At 40.0% G+C, this 20,728-nt stretch overlaps 1 protein-coding gene across 1 annotated transcript; it reads left to right on the forward strand.

Moving 5' to 3' along the window:
* Window positions 1–4,524: 4,524 nt before the first annotated feature.
* On the forward strand, window positions 4,525–14,740 carry LOC119891742. The gene is made up of 5 exons (XM_038703617.1): window positions 4,525–4,725; window positions 7,236–7,592; window positions 8,578–8,811; window positions 14,160–14,283; window positions 14,737–14,740. The coding sequence occupies exons 1-5, from the start codon at window positions 4,674–4,676 to the stop codon at window positions 14,738–14,740; spliced, it is 771 nt and encodes a 256-aa protein (XP_038559545.1). The 5' UTR covers window positions 4,525–4,673.
* Window positions 14,741–20,728: the final 5,988 nt, after the last annotated feature.

A 20,728-nucleotide genomic window follows, 5' to 3' on the forward strand; every position in this document is an offset into this window, starting at 1 on the left:
CGTGAATGCACCATCAATCACTGTTCACCCCTCCTCCCTTTCCAAGCTCAGAAAAAGCTACTCTTGTCCTAAATAAGACTTTTGGGCATCCCAAATTTCACTTCTTTTCTTACTTCTATTAAATCAGAAGACTACTACTACTGCTGCTACTACTACTTGTTTTTCTTACTTTGTTAACGTAGTGACAAAACGCACTCTGCAGTTTGCCCTTTCTGGTTAATGTAGAAACATGGCGACGTCCATGTAAGGGGACCCGCGGTGTATTTCGATAGAAATGGCTCATTAAATTGCTAATTGCGTGAGTCTCATGCTCAGTGCGTGATAATCGGCAGATGTGCTTACTTTGTACAGAGGTAACCAGAAGAGAAGGTAGTATGCAGATCTTACATCTACATGTAGCATAAAAGTGGTAATACTACATTTAGAAACACAGGTGCTGGTCATATAATTAGAATATCATCAAAAAGTTGATTTATTTCAGTAATTCCATTCAAAAAGTGAAACTTAGATATTACACTCACCTAAAGGATTATTAGGAACACCATACTAATACTGTGTTTGACCCCCTTTCGCCTTCAGAACTGCCTTAATTCTACGTGGCATTGATTCAACAAGGTGCTGAAAGCATTCTTTAGAAATGTTGGCCCATATTGATGGATAGCATCTTGCAGTTGATGGAGATTTGTGGGATGCACATCCCGGGCACGAAGCTCCCGTTCCACCACATCCCAAAGATGCTCTATTGGGTTGAGATCTGGTGACTGTGGGGGCCATTTTAGTACAGTGAACTCATTGTCATGTTCAAGAAACCAATTTGAAATGATTGGAGCTTTGTGACATGGTGCATTATCCTGCTGGAAGTAGCCATCAGAGGATGGGTACATGGTGGCCATAAAGGGATGGACATGGTCAGAAACAATGCTCAGGTAGGCCGTGGCATTTAAACGATGCCCAATTGGCACTAAGGGGCCTAAAGTGTGCCAAGAAAACATCCCCCACACCATTACACCACCACCAGCAGCCTGCACAGTGGTAACAAGGCATGATGGATCCATGTTCTCATTCTGTTTACGCCAAATTCTGACTCTACCATCTGAATGTCTCAACAGAAATCGAGATTCATCAGACCAGGCAACATTTTTCCAGTCTTCAACTGTCCAATTTTGGTGAGCTCTTGCAAATTGTAGCCTCTTTTTCCTATTTGTAGTGGAGATGAGTGGTACCCGGTGGGGTCTTCTGCTGTTGTAGCCCATCCGCCTCAAGGTTGTGCGTGTTGTGGCTTCACAAATGCTTTGCTGCATACCTCGGTTGTAACGAGTGGTTATTTCAGTCAAAGTTGCTCTTCTATCAGCTTGAATCAGTTGGCCCATTCTCCTCTGACCTCTAGCATCAACAAGGCATTTACGCCCACAGGACTGCCGCATACTGGATGTTTTTCCCTTTTCACACCATTCTTTGTAAACCCTAGAAATGGTTGTGCGTGAAAATCCCAGTAACTGAGCAGATTGTGAAATACTCAGACCGGCCAGTCTGGCACCAACAACCATGCCACGCTCAAAATTGCTTAAATCACCTTTCTTTCCCATTCTGACATTCAGTTTGGAGTTCAGGAGATTGTCTTGACCAGGACCACACCCCTAAATGCATTGAAGCAACTGCCTTGTGATTGGTTGATTAGATAATTGCATTAATGAGAAATTGAACAGGTGTTCCTAATAATACTTTAGGTGAGTGTATATTCATTCATTACACACAGACTGACATATTTTAAATGTTTATTTCATTTAATTGTGATGATTAAAACTGACAACTAATGAAAATCCCCAATTCAGTATCTTAAAATTAGAATATTACTTAAGACCAATACAAAAAAAGGATTTTGAGAAATGTTGGTCAACTGAAAAGCATGAACATGAAAAGTATGAGCATGTACAGCACTCAATACTTAGTTGGGGCTCCTTTTGCCTGAATTACTGCAGCAATGCGGCGTGGCATGGAGTCGATCAGTCTGTGGCGCTGCTCAGGTGTTCTGAGAGCCCAGGTTGCTCTGATAGTGGCCTTCAGCTTTTCTACATTGTTGGGTCTGGCGTATCGCATCTTCCTCTTCACAATACCCCAATAGATTTTCTATAGGGTTAAGGTCAGGCGAGTTTGCTGGCCAATTAACCACAGGGATACCATGGTCCTTAAACCAGGTACTGGTAGCTTTGGCACTGTGTGCGGGTGCCAAGTCCTGTTGGAAAATGAAATCTGCATCTCCATAAAGTTGGTCAGCAGCAGGAAGCATGAAGTGCTCTAAAACTTCCTGGTAGACGGCTGCGTTGACCTTGGACCTCAGAAAACACAGTGGACCAACACCAGCAGATGACATGGCACCCCAAACCATCACAGACTGTGGAAACATTACACTGGACTTCAAGCAACGTGGATTCTGTGCCTCTCCTCTCTTCCTCCAGACTCTGGGACCTTTATTTCCAAAGGAAATGCAAAATTTGCTTTCATCAGAGAACATAACTTTGGACCACTCAGCAGCAGTCCAGTCCTTTTTGTCTTTAGCCCAGGCGAGACGCTTCTGATGCTGTGTCTTGTTCAAGAGTGGCTTGACACAAGGAATGTGACATCTGAAACCCATGTCTTGCATACGTCTGTGCGTGGTGGTTCTTGAAGCACTGACTCCAGCTGCAGTCCACTCTTTGTGAATCTCCCCCACATTTTTGAATGGGTTTTGTTTCACAATCCTCTTCCAGGGTGCGGTTATCCCTATTGATTGTACACTTTTTTCTACCACAACTTTTCCTTCCCATCGCCTCTCTATTAATGTGCTTGGACACAGAGCTCTGTGAACAGCCAGCCTCTTTAGCAATGACCTTTTGTGTCTTGCCCTCCTTGTGCAAGGTGTCAGTGGTCGTCTTTTGGACAGCTGTCAAGTCAGCAGTCTTCCCCATGATTGTGTAGCCTACAGAACTAGACTGAGAGACCATTTAAAGGCCTTTGCAGGTGTTTTGAGTTAATTAGCTGATGTGGCACCAAGTGTCTTCAATATTGAACCTTTTCACAATATTCTAATTTTCTGAGATACTGATTTTGGGGTTTTCATTAGTTGTCAGTTATCATCAAAATTAAAACGAATGAACACTTGAAATATATCAGTCTGTGTGGAATGAATGTACACATTATACAAGTTTCACTTTTTGAATGGAATTACTGAAATAAATCAACTTTTTGATGATATTCTAATTATATGACCAGCACCTGTAGATGGGTGGTTGGTGATTGCAATTGTTAAAATTTCCATTTTTTCCCTGGGGACCTTAAACCAAGTTTTTCATCTTTCAAGACAACATGACAACTTTGTACAAGTGGATCATGAGGCAGTTTTTGTTAGCAGTGCTTTCCAAATTTAATCTCAGTACATGCATATTTTCAGGAGATCAATCAAGCTGCCAGCTGTGGTTGTTAGAACCTCTGTTCTCTGTTGGCGACCGACGAATGAGGAATCTGACCTTGCTGGCTTTAAATGTTCCAAGTTTCTGTGCTCAGAAACTGAACTGTGACATCAGGCGCATGAAAGCATATTTTTCATTATATTCTTTTGATGCTAAAATGCCCCCTTATGTTTGAAGTGCTGTGGTGTGAATGGTTCATGTACCACCAGACCACCTAGACACAGATTATTGGACGTTCATGCATATTTGAAACCACAGAAAAAGTCATCTCTTCATTTCAACTTGGGGGTTTACAGACATCCAGCTTTCATGCATGTTAATAATGTAAAGAGGAAGCAAGCCAAGACTGCTTTTCAAGTCAAGTCAAGTAGCCCTATATTACAAATCACGATTTGCCTTAAGAAGGTTCAGAATCTGTACAGCATACAACATCCTAGACTACAGTACTGATGGGAGCAGGTCTGAAATTAGTATTATCTAGTGCACCTCCTACCTCCATTGTTCCTTTGAATTAGACCAACAACTCCTCAAGAGGAAGTTGTGATGTGATAGACGCCAACCACACCTCAACATCTGCTCTCAACACTGATCCTATTTTGAGGATTACTTTACACTCTGTTTACAGCCAGTTCAGAGAGCCTTGATGGGATGTACACAGAGTTCTCAGCTTTCAGCAAATAGCAAATGTGAACATTAGAGTTTGGCTCTCTCAACACTATGGAAAAGAAAGGGTTAAACAAATGAAAGACTTTCACTTTTAGTTAACACAAAAGACTTATCATCATTCTATATGGACTGGTGTTGTAATTGTAAATAAAATGGGTATAATAATAATATACCTGGGTTGTATTATAAGGTTTAAAAAAGGGGGAGTGATTAAAATGTCATTATGTTTTGTTCTGTCTTTAAATAGTCTTCTCAAGAAAAGTGATATATCTATCATTTCTATAAACTATATTTTATTAAGGTCATGCATCATTTGCAAAACCACAGTAAGAATCATTTCTTCATTTCAACTTGGGGATTTACAGACATTCTTCTGTTCACCCATATTGATGTAAAGAGGAAGGAAGCCACAGCAGCTTGATTACCACAATTGGTTCAACCACACAGACACAAACTCTTCAAAGACCACGTCCTCCCTTTTTGTTTAGAAATGTTTATTGTAACTTACTACATACAGGATTACTCATGTGATCTACTGATGTGATTTAACAGACAGCAGCTATGGGTTTAACAGCAGCAGTGAGTGGATACGTTTTCCTTCTCTCTGTACAAGGTACTGTACATCTAAATTTATCGTATCGTATTTATTCGTCACTAATTAAACTAAAAGAGGCAGTGAACAATTTTACTTTGGGAGGGAGGGGAAGACATTGAAATGTGTATTGTCTGAGAGAAACCTGTAGTAGTGAAGAGAGCTTTAGGTTGTTCTCAACGTTTGCTAGAGTAAATTTAGAGGCCGGTAGTTCTCAGTGAAATAGCCCTTAAAAAACCCAGTGTACACCACCTGCCAAATATAACAATTGACAAAAGTTAGGCAGTAGCTGGTGACCGCATTGAAGCTCCACGACTTGGAGGAGTAACTAGTATAAATAAGTGTATTAGTATAATATTATAACATTGAATAAAGAGTTTAGTGTTTACTAGTATGATGTTAGTATTATGTTAATGTATTTGTAACAGTAGGAGACAGAACGGACACAAACGCAACGCTGAGGGTTTGAAAAAGAGGTTTATTGAGGAAAAAGGGGGACGAGGAAGGACGGGAGGAAAGAAGGGGAGAGGCAGACGAGTCCGCGGGGGAGCGGAAGGTGCTTAGGCTGGAGGTTCGAGGGAAGCTGGCAGACGTGGAGGAGAGGATGCGGTGACTGGGGACCCGGCGGGGTGCAAGGGGGGAACTCATCTGTTTCCGTGGTTTGTCATTTAGTTCATGTGCATCACCTGTGTTTAGTTAATTACCATTATCATCATCTGTTCCACCTGTGTTCTGTTAATCAGTGTTCATCTGTGTTAGTATTTAGTTCCTTCAGTTCAGTCAGTCTTTGGCCGTTCTACTTTGTAGTCTTGTTTAGTCTGTACACATCCTGCCTGTCTGTACCTTTTGGAGTTACTTTATTAGTAAAACATTTGAATTGGTTGAAGTTGGGTTATTTTTGATCCAACTCCTGGGTTAAAAAGGGACCATCTAATTTCTGGTTTATTTCAACCCAGATATTGGGGTTGTTCTTTTGACCCAGAAGTTGGGTTATATTAAGTACAATGTTGGGTGTTTATTAACCCAGAAATTGGGTCAAAAAGAATAACACAATTTTCTGGGTTGAAATAACCCAGAAATTAGTTGGTCTTAGTGATTGTATACAAGAAACCCATCTATACAGTAAATGGCCTGACTTTTGCTGACTTGATAGTCAAATGTCACTGCAGGCGACTGCAGGGGTGAGGTGTCAAACACACAGTATCAGGCCAGGGACAAGTTTAGTTTACACACACAGGCCTAAAATTATTTAAGTAATGTCTTTTGAAAACATCTACAGCAATGGGTTAAGGTGTACAGGGGAAAAGTCACACATGGAATACCTGCAGATAACACTTTTTATTTATAGAATATGCCTATTTTCACCATTGGGTGAAAATAATGAACTGAACAATACAATAACACTCCTGTGTTGTAAGCTTTCTTGTTGGAATATAAACTATTGTGTGTACAGTGGCCATCAACTTGGGGGCTGATGCCTGGAAATTAACTTTTGCCTCAGTTGCTACATTTCTCTTTGCAGAAGAAGCTCATTGAAATATATGTTAAAGGAAACGGTTTTCCATATATTATTGAATATGTCAGCATTACATCTACTTATCTCGAAATGTATATTAAACTGAATGCAGCATTATAGACAATATTTTGTCTTTGTAATCCATGTTTCATCATAACAATTTAATAATACATTGCATTTAAACAGCACTTTTCATACACAAAAAGCAGTAGCGTACTGGTCCTACCAGACTGGACATGCAGACTGCCAAAATATGTATCCCTCTCCATAATGTACAGATGACGGCCTAGCATCAAGTATTTAATTTTGTGTATACTTTACATCATGACTAATAACAGGGCTGAATATGGAGAAGTTTCTATTTTCCTAGCAAAAGTTATATTGGGATACATATTATTTCAGACTGTATGTGATGGTTTTCAACCTGCCATAAAACACATCCCCCTTTACAATGCACAGATGACAGCCTACTATCAAGTATTTAACTTTGTGTATACTTCACATCATGACTAATAACAGGAGTGAATATAGAGACATTTGTTGTTTCCTAGCAAAAGTTACAGTGGGATTCAAAATACAAACTGGGATCCAGAGAATGTCTAGTACACTAGAGCCTAAACTGTTCATTAAGCCTTACAAAGAAGTGTTGCATCAAAGAATGTAACTTGAGCTAAAGTTAACAAGAATGTTTTTTTTTTGTATAATGTAATTCAATAAAACTATAACTAAGTTACTGAAAAGATCCTGTTACTGAAACATACTAAAACATTACATTATATACTAAACAAGACATTTTGAAAGCTTGAATATTGCCTTGGTCTCTTTGTCCCGGATTGAATGGGCCCCTCTGACAAAACAACTGGCCCCAGCCTGGCCTGGTCTAGAAACGCCACTGGTGCCAAAGTAGTTTAGGGAAATGTAGCTTCACAAAAAGAAGCACCTCCACTACAAATGAAATTCTGTCTCCTGGTGTTGTTGAGTCTGACTGTAGTTTCTGATGTGCTCTGTGTTACAGTGATACAGGGTCAGTATGGCTGGGGAGTGACTTACACCTCTACTCGGATCTGTGCCTTAAAAGGATCAACTGTGGAAATAAGCTGCACCTACACATACCCATCCAGAATAAATGGCCGTGATACTATAGTTCAGGAAACATTCTGGTTTACTCAGATGAATAGATATGTACCTGTGGATCTGAGAAAAGACTCAAGATACACAGGTCGTTTGCAGTACAGTTGTTCTAACAACATCTGCACTCTGAGAATCACAGACCTGAGAGAGAGCGACTCAGCTCAGTACAAGTTGATGTTCATAACAAACCAGCCAGATGGAAGATTTACTGGTTCACCTGGAGTCACTTTGTCTGTCACAGGTAACATTTTCATTAAATTCTTAATTATTTTCAGATGTTCAGCATCTAGGAAACAATAATATAATGTGGTCGTGTGTATTTTCATGTATGCATGTTGACAGTTTTGTCTAAATTAACAATACTGTTCCCTCATCAAATCCAGATCTCCATGTGCAGCTCAGCAACCAACAGCTGCTTTGTCACAGCAGCTGTCGTCTACCTGATCGTCCTTCCTACGTCTGGTACAAGAATGGACAAACATTTCTGAAAGAAACATCTTATTCAGATGACATTTCTACTGCAGACAGTTATTCCTGTGCTGTGAAAGGACTGGAGGGTTTCCCCTCTCCTTCAGTGTGTGAGTTTATCCCACAATCTTCCACTCACACAACACCATCTGGTGGAGCTGTATAACTACATGTATTTTAATAAGGAGACTCCCATTGTGACTCCTCACCAACTCTGGTTTAAAAAATGGTCAAAAAATGTTTTATCTTTCAGGTGTCTATGGTCATTCATGCAACAGAGTGACTTACACTGACAGAAGCATCTGTGCCTTCAAAGGCTCATCAGTGGACATTTCTTGTACTTACAACAGTTATTACACTATCAGATCTAAATTCTGGTTCAGTCCTGAACGTAGTCTTCAGTGGCAGAATCCCTCACAGCCTGAGGACCTTAGTGAAGACTCCCAGTATGCAGGTCGTGTTCAGGTCCTTGAAACAGAGAGAGGACGCTCCACTCTGAGAATCACTGACCTGAGAGAGAGCGACTCAGCTGAGTATCACTTCAAATTCAACACATGGAGCTTTGAATGGAGGAGTAGTTTACCTGGTACAACTCTGACTGTCACAGGTACTGATGAACACAAACTGTAACAGCACATTTAAACTATCTGATGACAAGTGAATGTGCAGAATAGTGATCCTGATGGGAAATACTTTATTATACTCAATCATATTATTTTAATGTTTTTGATTGCATGATTGTCATGTTATTTTCACAGATCCAGATCTCCAGGTGCAGGTGATCAGATCAACAGTCTACAAGCATTATACTGATGCAGACCTGCTTTGTCACAGCAGCTGTCGTCTACCTGATCGTTCTTCCTACATCTGGCTCAAGAATGGACAGAAAATTCAGAGAGAAACATTTTCTTCTTATTCAGTCAGGAGTTATTCTGCAGACAGTTATTCCTGTGCTGTGAAAGGACTGGAGGGTTTCCCCTCTCCTTCAGTGTGTGAGTTTACTGCACAATCTTCAACTCACATAACACCATCTGGTGGAGCCGTAAAACTACATGTAGTTTTAATACAGACACCCTCATTGTGACTCCTCACCAACTCTGGTTTAAAAAATGGTCAGTAATGGTTTGGTCTTTTTTTTTTAAATAAAGAGACCCCCCATTGTGACTCCTCAGTAGTGTTGGGCAAGTTATTCAGGAATTTTATTATCTTACTTTCAACATATCTGCTTCAAAAAGTAATATTATTACTTTATTTATCACTGGGTATTGAACGTAATTAATTACATTACTTGTGACATTACTATATTACTTTCCCTACCCCCGCCGGGCCCCCTACTTAAAAGTGAGAGACAACCTGTTTAGCCAGCTCATTTTAGAAATGAATCCACTTTAATGGAACAATAATTAACCTTCAACAATCAGCCAAACTGGAGATGCTGCAGCCTCTCAAACCAGATGATGCTAGTATAGGGTTAACAGGTTAACATAGAAACATTGTTTTTATCTGGGAGCAGCATAAACAGTCTATGTTCAGTAACAAGTGTCCCTGTTAGAGTTAGGTGACGTGGTCACGTGACGCACATGCCTATGGAGGACCGATCCTGACACAGTCAGAAATAAATACAGAAATAAATAAATGCTCAATAAATAAATAAGCATCCAATTAAATACACAAAAAAATAAAGTAAATAAATAAATGTAGGTTGTAATTAAATTATACAAGGAGACATAAATGTATATATTTTAATTAGTGCCTTTACTTATTCACCTTTGTTATAATTACCTTATTTATTTATTCTCCGTTATAATCTTCAACTTTATTTATTACTATTTTTTTTATGTATTTAATATTATTTATGTGTCTGTTAATATTTTTGTCTGTTTTATTCTTCCTTTGTATTTTTTTACCTTATTTATTTTCACCCATGGTATTTATTTCTGCCTGTCCTTTTTACATTTCTGTATGCATTTCTGCCTTATTATGCAAATGAGGAGGGGCTGTATCTCAAGGGGTCATCTTCTCTCCTATTGGTGGACCAGTCAGACAGGAGAGCTCTAGGCCTACTCTGCCTGCAGACATCCAGCATCCTCACAGTCAGATGGCTTCCTTCAGTGCGCTGAGGTGTTTAACAACTCTGAAGACACTAACAGCAATGTCTTCCTTCTCTTTTCACGTAGACGCTCCGACAGACAGTGCTTTCAGTTTGCTGCATGCATGGACACAGAACTGCGGTATAGGGAGAAGCACACGGTCAGCTGGGTGCAGCTAAATCTGGAGTGCACTCGTATTCAATTCTGTATGGTAAATTCAGTTTTAACGGAGCAGAGCGAGCTGACAGGCAGAGTTAGAGACTTTTTCTGTCCGTTTCTCTCTTTACAAAGACGCATGTTGCAGTCAGAGTCTTCTCTGAGATGCGAGCACGACATACAACACAATTATCAAATTACACATCGGATATACAGTATGAAAATAAGATTGATTGGATTATACTCACAGGAAGTATAAAACCTGTTAAATGCATCTATTAAAAGTAAAGTAACACAAAAATGTCAGGGAAATTACTTTACTTAGATTTAAGTACTGCAGTTGTACATTTGAAATACCTTCCTACCTTTCTGATAGGAAGCCTTCTTGAGGTGGTATAAAACATTTCTTCTTAAATTATGATTTGAGTTGTGGACAACTATGACCACATGAATTAAAAAAATTAAACATTTCACTGCCCAAGTCAGCTATAACACAAGTCTTGTTCATTAGACTACATGCTGTACAGTATTTGTGGACAGATTTTGTCCCAGGATTTATTATGCATTTCTTCTTCTTCGCTGCACGATTTAGAATAATAAGGTGAGAAATGGGTCTATTCTGAGTTCATCCTGAACATGGTTATGTTCTCCGCATGCCTCCTTCTGTGTTTTCTGTGTGAGACATAGAAGTACAGTAACTAAAGTTAGCCTTCATTAAATCATTTCGACTGGTTAAGTGCAGTAAAGTTAACTTTAAATTGACTTCACCACCACACATAAAACATGGCTTAATAGCAATCACATTTAACAGAAGCATAAAATTCTTCTTACTGGTAACTGTTAAGATTAGTTTATTTGTTAGTCACCACCACTAGCTTAAGAGCTTTAGCCTATATGATGTTAGCACTACATAAATTAGCCTAGCGGCTAACAGATTTTTACTCTCCTCATAGCTAAACAGATTACATGTAGTATTCATAATACTCACCGCTGGTGAAGTCACTGCATCTCCCGACACAACACCACGGTTGAATTTTCACCCTGAATAGCGTTTTTGTTGAAACAGCAGCTGAAAACAGCAGAGCAACGAGCTGCTCCATGTAGAAGCATTTACCGTAAATACTCGAATAGGAGTGCACTCCAGATTTAGCTGCAGCTAACTGATGTGGCCCTCAGAAACAACAGCTCACTTTCCTGCAGTTCTGTGTACGTATAAGTCGCTAATTGAAAACTCTGTAGGTCAGAGTGTCCACATGAAAAGAGAAGGAAGACATGGCTGGTAGTGTCTTCAAACAGAGTTGCTAAACACCTCAGCGCACTGAAGGAAGCCATCTGACTGTGTGAAGAGCAGCTTGTTGATGTGTGCAAGCAGAGAAGGCCTGGAGCTCTCCCGTCTGACTGGTCCACCTATGGGCAGAAGTTGACCCCTAGAGACAAAGCCCCTCCTCATTTGCATAATGAGGCAGAAATGCATACAGAAATGTAAAAGGACAGACAAAGGAAATACAAAGGAAGAATAAAACAGACAAAAATATTAAAACACACACATAAATAAATACATTTAAAAAATAAGTAATTAATAAATAAAGTTGAAGATTACACTGGACAATAAATAAATAAGGTAATTATTACAAAAGTGAATAAGTAAAGGTGCTAATTAAAATATACATTTATGTCTCCTTGTATAATTTAATTACTACCTACATTTATTTATTTACTTTATTTTTTTGTGTATTTAATTGGATGCTTATTTATTTATGGAGCATTTATTTATTTCTGTATTTAATTCTGACTGTGCCAGGATCGGTCCTCCATACACGCCTGCCCGCTGCTGATGTTGAATTGTCTTGAACTTTTTGTAGGGGACGCACAGCACAAATCATTGGAAGAGAGACTGGTCCTCGTTCTTTGTGAGTTTCCAGAATCTATAGGCTACTGTTTACTAAATAGTTATCAGGACATTAACAGGAGGGAATTCACATGAGCATCCCCGTAAAACTAGATGAAGGCCTATCAGGTAAAGTTACGTAGCCTATAATTTTAAGTTAAATAGGTGTAGCGCACAGAAGCTGTTGCCATGGTTACTCTCCATAGAGCTCCTGCCTTTTAAGGCCTTTTCACACGGGAAGCAACACTCCGCCCTGCTTAGTCACCTGGGCCTGCAGGGTCGCTCTGCACTACTCATGTGAACAGACACAGAGACAAACGGCGCTCTATAGATATTAACCACAGCAACGGCTTCTGTGCGCTACTGTGTTCCTTCATAGCCTAGCTTAAAGTAAAACCATAAGTAACGTTAGTTGATAGGGTATATTATTATATTAAATTGTTCATATAGCTGATAAATCTAGTCATGCAAACACCCTCCTGTTAGTGTCCCGATCACATGTAGCCTATTTCATCGAAGTCACAGACAGCGAGGATCAGTCTCTCATCCATCTTCTTTTTGTGTTGCACGTCGCATAGAGAAAGTTCAAGTCAATTCAACTTTGGCAGGGGCGTTTGTCGCTACGCCCCGCGCCTCCCTTCCTCTCATTGAAAATGAATTAAGAGGCACGTAAATCGCTTCCTGTGTGAAAAGGCCTTAACTCGCAGAGCGCTTTCTCCCTTTTTGTTCACCGCAGCAAAGAGAAAATTCCTCAGACAAACTTCTTCCCCAATAGGCTACTAATCAGCATGCAGTGTGTAGCTATCCACTTCGCTATGGCATTTGATCGCTTGTCTTGCTTTTGTTTATCTACTTCTCCCACACGCTGCATCCAACGTAGTCTGCCGAAGCCTTCCTCCGCTGCTTGTTTGGGTGGGTGATTTGCTGGCTGATCAACATCCCACCCCTCCTGTGACTTCTGCCAAGCTGCTGGTACTCTCCTCTGCCTCTCCATATCAGGTACTCTGGGCGCTACCTGACGCTGACCTGTTCCCGTTCTCACCTGCCTGCTAATCTCTGTCGGCGCAGAGAGACGAGGGAGAAGAGAAGCTCGGGTGCCTCTCAAGCAGCTGAGCTGAATGTAGCTCGTCAATGTCGCTTGTCCTGAACCGACCAGTCTGGATGAGGAGGACATTTAAAATATTGACAGATAGGTGTCATTTACACTGGGACGCTGGGGACAGGTCAGAATCTGAATGTCTCCATCACAAGTTTTTGTTAAAAATGTTCTGACAAACAGCAACAAGAAATGTTGAATAACACATGAAACAATCCGCAGTAGGAAAACATGCAATGCAACTGAAATATAGAAGAAACAAATGTGCATGTAATTACTGCATTATATTCTATTATATTTCTATATAGACATTTATAAGACATTTCCTCCATAAACTGGTGGTGAAAATGTGTTCAGAATGCAGAAAATTAACTGGTTAATGCTGACACATTTTTTTCCACTTCAAGCACTGGTTTGACTGTATGTGTATTCAGAGCTAATGAGCAACGGACTGTTTTAACGTGCAATTAAAATAATAGTTGCCATTAATTAGAATGAATGCGTTAAGACAATAATACTGCATTAACATGTCCAGACCTAATATATTTAAAAAAACAAAGGCTCTCCCAATTAAATAGCTTTTTTCTTCTTCTTAATTACTTTCTTATAAATAAATGTCTTTTGCAAACATAAAATTTCTTAATGCCACTGGCTGAAATAATAAAATAAGCAAGTCCCTCCTTACTTTAGAACTAACTAGTGCAGTGCCTGTTCACATACCCATAATGTTAGGTTGACTGGATGAACGGTTCTCGACATAATGGAAAGAAAGATGTCTTTCAGCACATAATTTATAAAAGCAATATTCAGTGTTGTTACAAAACATAAAACATTTCTTAAAGCCACCAGCATAAAAAAAAAAATGAAAGCAAGCCCTCCCGAGTGCATGCATCACTGGCATCAGTGCGACCCCATGGTCCAGGATCGTTGCACAAAAAACTGAGCCCTGTACATAATAATTCTCTATGGGCTCCTCTCATCCACTGCTATTTGTTATAGTATCTTTGTAGGCCCTCCACAGATAAGGCCCCTGTATACTACATATTACTGATAACACTGCTCCTCACCAACTCTGGTTTAAAGATGGTCAAAAAATTTTTTCTCTTTCAGGTGTCTATGGTCAAACCAGCAACAGAGTGACTTACACTGACAGAAGCATCTGTGCCATCAAAGGCTCATCAGTGGACATTTCTTGTACTTATAACAGTTATGAAACTATCACATCTAGATTCTGGTTCAGTCCTGAACGTAGTCTTCAGTGGCAGAATCCCTCACAGCCTGAGGACCTTAGTGAAGACTCCCAGTATGCAGGTCGTGTTCAGGTCCTTGATACAGAGAGAGGACGCTCCACTCTGAGAATCACTGACCTGAGAGAGAGCGACTCAGCTGAGTATCACTTCAAATTCACAGCAGGAAGCTTTGAATGGAGGAGTAGTTTACCTGGTACAACTCTGACTGTCACAGGTACTGATTCTTGATTAACGCAAACTGATGTATACAACAAATTAGTAAATTTAAAAAGGCAGTTAATGTGAACAGCTGTTTAATATAAACTGTAGATGTTAAATGTAAAGTTGGTGGTGAAAATATGATCATTATGAGTTTTCTTCCTCTTCACCTCACCTAAGTTCGCTCTTGACTATTTTACCTGTTGGATTATTCTGACTGTGTGGCTTTGATTTTGCAGTTGAGTATTTAATGGTCAGTGACATTACTGTGTTTTTGTCCAGCTCTGCAGGTGCAGGTCACCAGAATAAAAGTCCATGGGTCTTATATAGAGGCAGTGCTGCTTTGTCACAGCAGCTGTCGTCTTCCTGATCGTCCTTCCTACGTCTGGTTCAAGAATGTGAAGAAAATGGAAAGGGTGGAGACATCTTCTTATAAACATAAGTTTTATCCCGGAGATATCATTTTGTGTGCTGTTAAAGGTCATGAGGATTTCCGCTCTCCTTCAGTGTGTGAGTTTACTACACTGTGTCAGAAAAACAACACACATACACACTAACATTACAATACAATTTCAGACATAACCGCCTTCTAGATCTTAATTCAGACACAGCAGTATTATTTATAGAAAAAAACTCTAATACCAGTAGAAAAACAATATTCTGATATACAGTATGTTGTTATATAAAATTTTCAAATCCTTTCTAGGGCTGTCCCCGACTAAGGATTTACTTGACGATTTAAAGAATCGTCAAGTCCTGCCTATAGTCGACTGATAGTCCAATCACATGTGTTTTTGTATGGGGCGATTGCGTACAAAAACACACTTGGGGGGGGTTAACACGCTAGCTCCGCTTTAATCTTGAGAAGCTGCAGAGCTACAGTCTCGATTCATTCAACTTACACTGTAAATTTCCAGCTAAACTGATGCCTTTTGAAGACCCTTTTCTCTCTCTCTCTCTCTCTCTCTCTCTCTCTCGCCTGTCATTCACCAGTCTTGTGCCGAGTTTCAGGTGCATTCTGTGTTGCCGACAACTACATGCACGTCGCGGTTCCTTGTGGGTCTATTTCAAGTAGCCGGCTATTTAAAAACGCTATAATAATCTTTGTGTGGTTCATCAACGGTGATAAATTATCCCGAAAGTCCCGCAAGGTGCGGACAACTCGGCACAACACCAGTGAAGCTGGGGCTCCGTCTCTTCAGCAAGTGTTCCTCTTCTGCCACTGCACACACACACGCTACGTCTACACCCAGGGTTAAGGTTACAATTTTGGATTTATTTATGCAATTTAAAAACATTTATTGAAATTTTTTTTCTTTTTAAATGTTTATTTATAGCATTAAATGTTAAAATGTGAATTGTAATAGGCAGTAGATTAATTTATTGGTAGAAAACTGGTAGTTCTATGTAAAATGACGTTGAGCACCCCCATATCGCCAAAATGACATGACCTGGATATTGTTAACCTGTAACTTTTCATTTTCATAGTTAAATTTGAAAATGGAATTAACAGTTTCCCAAGATTTATTCCTGACAGACAGACAGATGGTCTTTATCTTAACAGTCATAAATCAGAAACACATAAGTACTGCTACCACCACAGAGACTGGATAAAATTACATGAACTTGAAAACATTTGAAGACTAAAACTCTGTAACCGGATCTGAACACAGACAAGACTGAAGATTCAAAATAGCAAATGAAGAGCACAAGAACCTGTTTTTTTCCAAACATAGATTTTGCTCCCACTCCCAATAATTGTATACAGTCTGTTATGTAGACTCAAAAGAATAATTTACAAAACAGAACAAGGAAATGATCTGCCAGCTGGCAACACCTACAACTCAACTGAGAAGACTGTCAGGACTGACTCAGCATATGCAACCTGAACACAACCAGTATCCTGTATATAGAGACAAAGTGTGGATATGTTTTAAATACAAATTATTAAAGACTGACAGTTTTCAACAGCAGGAGTCAAACCTGGGACAGCTCCAGGATCAGCACTCTGTACAGCTGTTGTGACTATTAATACGAAGCAAACAGGAGTTTAAATGGAAATATTCAATTGTCTATAATAACATATTCTCATCCTTATGTTATTGACGTTCATCTCTCCTCCAGATGGTCCAAAGCTTCCCTCTGTGTCAGTGAGTCCCTCTGCTGAGATAGTGGAGGGCAGTTCAGTGACTCTGACCTGCAGCAGTGATGCTAACCCAGCAGCTAAATACACCTGGTACAAGGAGAACCAAAGACTGCTCAGTGAAGAACCACAGCTTGTCTTCAGCTCCATCCAGTCCTCTGACTCTGGAGAGTATTACTGTGCAGCTGAGAATGAGCTGGGGAGGATGACATCTGAATACATCATTAATGTCAAATGTAAGTGATGAGTTTAACATCTTATATCTACCCAATCTATGCAGAAGATTTTATTGACCTTGTGCCGGTTTGGGATTCAAAAAGTCACACATCCATTCGGCAGACCACCTTCTAGGTCAGACAGACATAGATAAAAAAATGTCTTTGGGCCCTTTTTTTCCCCTGAAACTGAAATGTAGCACTTTTGTGTTAATAGTATAATCCTTGCACAGTGAAGTCAACTTGGAAGAGAAGCTGAACACATTATTGGTATTATTAATAATCCACTCGACATAATGGGAAAACAAATTGTGATTTTGAAATTGTGAGATATATATCTATATATACACACACACACATATATTGCTTAAGAAATGCCATGACAACTTTGAAATAGGATTCATCACCAATCACCTAACTTACAAAGCTTGAAAATGTGTTGAATGTGTTGAAAATGGCACTATGCCAACCACATTGACATTGCAGGCACCTCCGCTCTAAGGAGAGCCATGTAAGTTGCAGTGTACTTGTTTTTGCAAAATTGGAGGTCCCAGCAGCACATTGCTCCACACACTGAAGAAATAATGTTTTGCCCAGAATGTCAGAGGTTTTTAGATCAGTTTTTATGTTTTCTAGCTTTTTTCTAGCTTTGTTGAGGCAACAACAGCCTTATGGTGTGTTCAAATGTGAAGTGAATTTTTGCCTTGCGTTACTTGCGCGAGTTTGACTGCTGCACAATTTGTCTTTACTTGTGTTACTAGCACACAACTCGCAAATATTCCCCCAATCTGGTTAACTACAGTGTTATGAACCCAAAATAAACATTTTGCTGTGATTTAATTGCAATAAACTGACCAAAACGATGCCAAAATGACAACATCATGATGCAGATTGGTTAAACATATGAATTCATGCTTTGTCAGGTCTGTCTGCAAGATGACAAGCAAACCACTTTTAAAAAAGCTTATTTTCTAAATGGTGTTTGGATCAATGGGGCTATGCTATTCTAGATGGTTTTCCAATAAAGTACAGCAATAGCTGGAATGAAGTAATGGACACATCATTTCTGAACTTACCAGGTAGTTTGACTTCCTTGCCTACGTCTCTCCAAACAGACTCCTGTTTTTTCCGGTTTATATAAATATGAAGTAGTATCACAGAGCTCTGGCTCCACAAACAGCTACAATGAAAACAGTGGAGGTCGTAAACTTGGTGGCTGCAGACAGGATGAGAAGTGCGGGTGAAGATAAATCCACTTTTTAAATTTTAATAAAAAAATGGATTTAATTAAAATTAACTCTGAGCTACTATTGCCGATAAGCAGAGGCTCTGTCCCTCTGCTCTGCCCGGTCCTCTCCACATAACACTCTGAATAGCCGGGTTATACTTGTGTTGAGAATAACTTTTCTCACCTGAACGTGGCTCACAATAATATCATTTCAACAACATTTGCGTCTTCCAACCATCGCCTAATTTGTGTCTATGCATGGACTTGGTATGTAACTGCGTTGAATGAAAGATTTGCTTCTTGTTTTATTCAATTCAATTCAAGTCAATTTTATTTATATAGCGCCAAATCACAACAACAGTTATCTCACAGCGCTTTTCATAAAAGAGCAGGTCTAGACCGTACTCTGTGATGCTATTTACAGAAGCCCAACAGTTCCCACCAAGAGCAAGCACTAGGCGACAGAGGCAAGGAAAAACTTCCTTTTAAGAGGCAGAAACCTCGAGCAGAACCATGGCTCAGGGTGGGCGGCCATCTGCCTCGACCGGTTGGGGTGAGAGAGAGAGAGAGAGAGAGAGAGAGAGAGAGAGAGAGAGAGAGAGAGAGAGATGTAAGGAGAGAGAGAGGGGAGGGAGGCAGCCTACACAATATACACACAGAGGTACACACAGTGAAGGTAATGTTGCTATAGACTAAATGAAAAATGGTACAGATATTTATAATAGTGTTAATGGTAACCATCGTAATGTTAATGATTATAATAACAATAATAACAATAAGACTAGCAACAATAGTCGTTGCAGTAGAGGGTGTCGAGCAGGAACACGGGGGCAGCAGGTGACCCGCAGCCACAGCTCCAGACTCCACAGCTCCAGAGCCAGAAAACCTGCAGGAAGTGATAGGAGAGAGGAGAGAGACGAGAAAGCACAAGACTACCAGAAAGGGGAGAAGTTGTGTTAGTAACATGCAATAATGGGATAAGGTTGCATACAGAGGGAGAGAAAGTAGAGGAGAGAGGAGCTCAGTGCATCATGGGAAATCCCCCGGCAGTCTAGGCCTATAGCAGCATAACTAAGGGATGGTTCAGGACTCACCTGAGCCAGCCCTAACTATAAGCTTTATCAAAGAGGAAAGTCTTAAGCCTACTCTTAAATGTGGAGATGGTGTCTGCCTCCTGAACCCAAACTGGAACCTGGTTCCACAGGAGAGGAGCTTGATAGCTGAACGCTCTGGCTCCTAGTCTACTTTTGGAGACTCTAGGAACCACAAGTAACCCTGCATTCTGGGAGCGCAGTGCTCTGGTGGGGTAGTAAGGTACTATGAGCTCTTTAAGATAAGATGGTGCCTGACCATTAAGAGCTTTGTAGGTAAGAAGAATGATTTTAAATTCTATTCTGGATTTTACTGGAAGCCAATGCAAAGAAGCTAAAACAGGAGAAATGTGATCTCTTTTCCTGGTTCCTGTCAGAACACGTGCTGCAGCATTCTGGATCAGCTGAAGAGTCTTAATGGACTTTTTCGAGCAGCCTGATAATAAGGAATTGCAGTAATCCAGCCTAGAAGTAACAAATGCATGGACTAGTTTTTCTGCATCATTTTTAGACAGGATGTTCCTGATTTTCGCAATATTACGTAGGTGAAAAAAGGCGGTCCTTGAAATTTGCTTAATGTGAGACTTAAACGACATGTCCTGATCAAAGATAACTCCAAGATTCCTCACAGTGGTGCTGGAGGCCAAGGCGATGCCATCCAGGGAAACTATATCTTTAGATAATGCGTCACGGAGGTGCTTAGGCCCCAGAGCAATAACTTCAGTTTTATCTGAGTTTAACATGAGAAAATTACAGGTCATCCAGGTTTTAACATCCTGAAGGCACATTTGAAGTTTAGCTAACTGATGAGTTTCATCTGGCTTGATCGATAGATATAACTGAGTATCATCTGCATAACAATGAAAGCTTATGGAATGTTTCCTGATAATATTGCCTAAAGGAAGCATATATAAAGTGAAGAGGATTGGTCCAAGGACAGATCCTTGAGGAACTCCATGAGTAACTTTGGCGTGCATGGAGGACTCATCGTTAACATGTACAAACTGAAATCGATCTGATAAATAGGACTTAAACCAGCTTAGAGCGGTTCCTTTAATGCCAATGAAATATTCCAGTCTCTGCAATAGGATCTGATGGTCAATGGTATCAAATGCAGCACTAAGATCTAATAAAACCAGTACAGAGACAAGTCCTTTGTCTGATGCAATAAGGAGGTCATTAGTAATTTTCACCAGTGCTGTCTCTGTGCTATGATGAGCTCTAAATCCTGACTGAAAATCCTCAAATAAACTATTGCTCTGTAGAAAGTCACACAGCTGTTTAGCAACTGCTTTCTCCAGAACCTTAGAGAGAAATGGAAGGTTAGATATAGGTCTATAGTTGGCTAAAACATCCGGATCAAGTTTGGGCTTTTTCAGAAGAGGTTTAATTACAGCTACTTTAAAGTACTGTGGTACATAGCCTGTTGATAAAGATAGATTGATCATATCTAGTATAGAGGTGCTGACTAAGGGTAAACATCTTTAAGCAGCCTAGTCGGGATGGGGTCTAAGAGGCAGGTTGATGGTTTAGATGAAGAAATTATTGAAGTTA

This window comes from Micropterus salmoides, unplaced genomic scaffold (genome assembly GCF_014851395.1).
Source record: "Micropterus salmoides isolate LMB-PRFRI ecotype aquatic unplaced genomic scaffold, ASM1485139v1 Ms_hic_scaffold_1, whole genome shotgun sequence".
Taxonomy (NCBI): Eukaryota; Metazoa; Chordata; class Actinopteri; order Centrarchiformes; family Centrarchidae; genus Micropterus; species Micropterus salmoides.

What these genes read in the sequence shown, in the direction of transcription:
- LOC119891742 (XM_038703617.1), top strand. Translation starts at nt 4,674, where the DNA reads ATGGGTTTAACAGCAGCAGTGAGTGGATACGTTTTCCTTCTCTCTGTA. An exon ending in TTTCCTTCTCTCTGTACAAG is followed by an intron (nt 4,726 to 7,235) that starts GTACTGTACATC and finishes TCTGTGTTACAG; the next exon opens with TGATACAGGGTCAGTATGGC. An exon ending in TTTCCCCTCTCCTTCAGTGT is followed by an intron (nt 8,812 to 14,159) that starts GTGAGTTTACTG and finishes TTTCTCTTTCAG; the next exon opens with GTGTCTATGGTCAAACCAGC.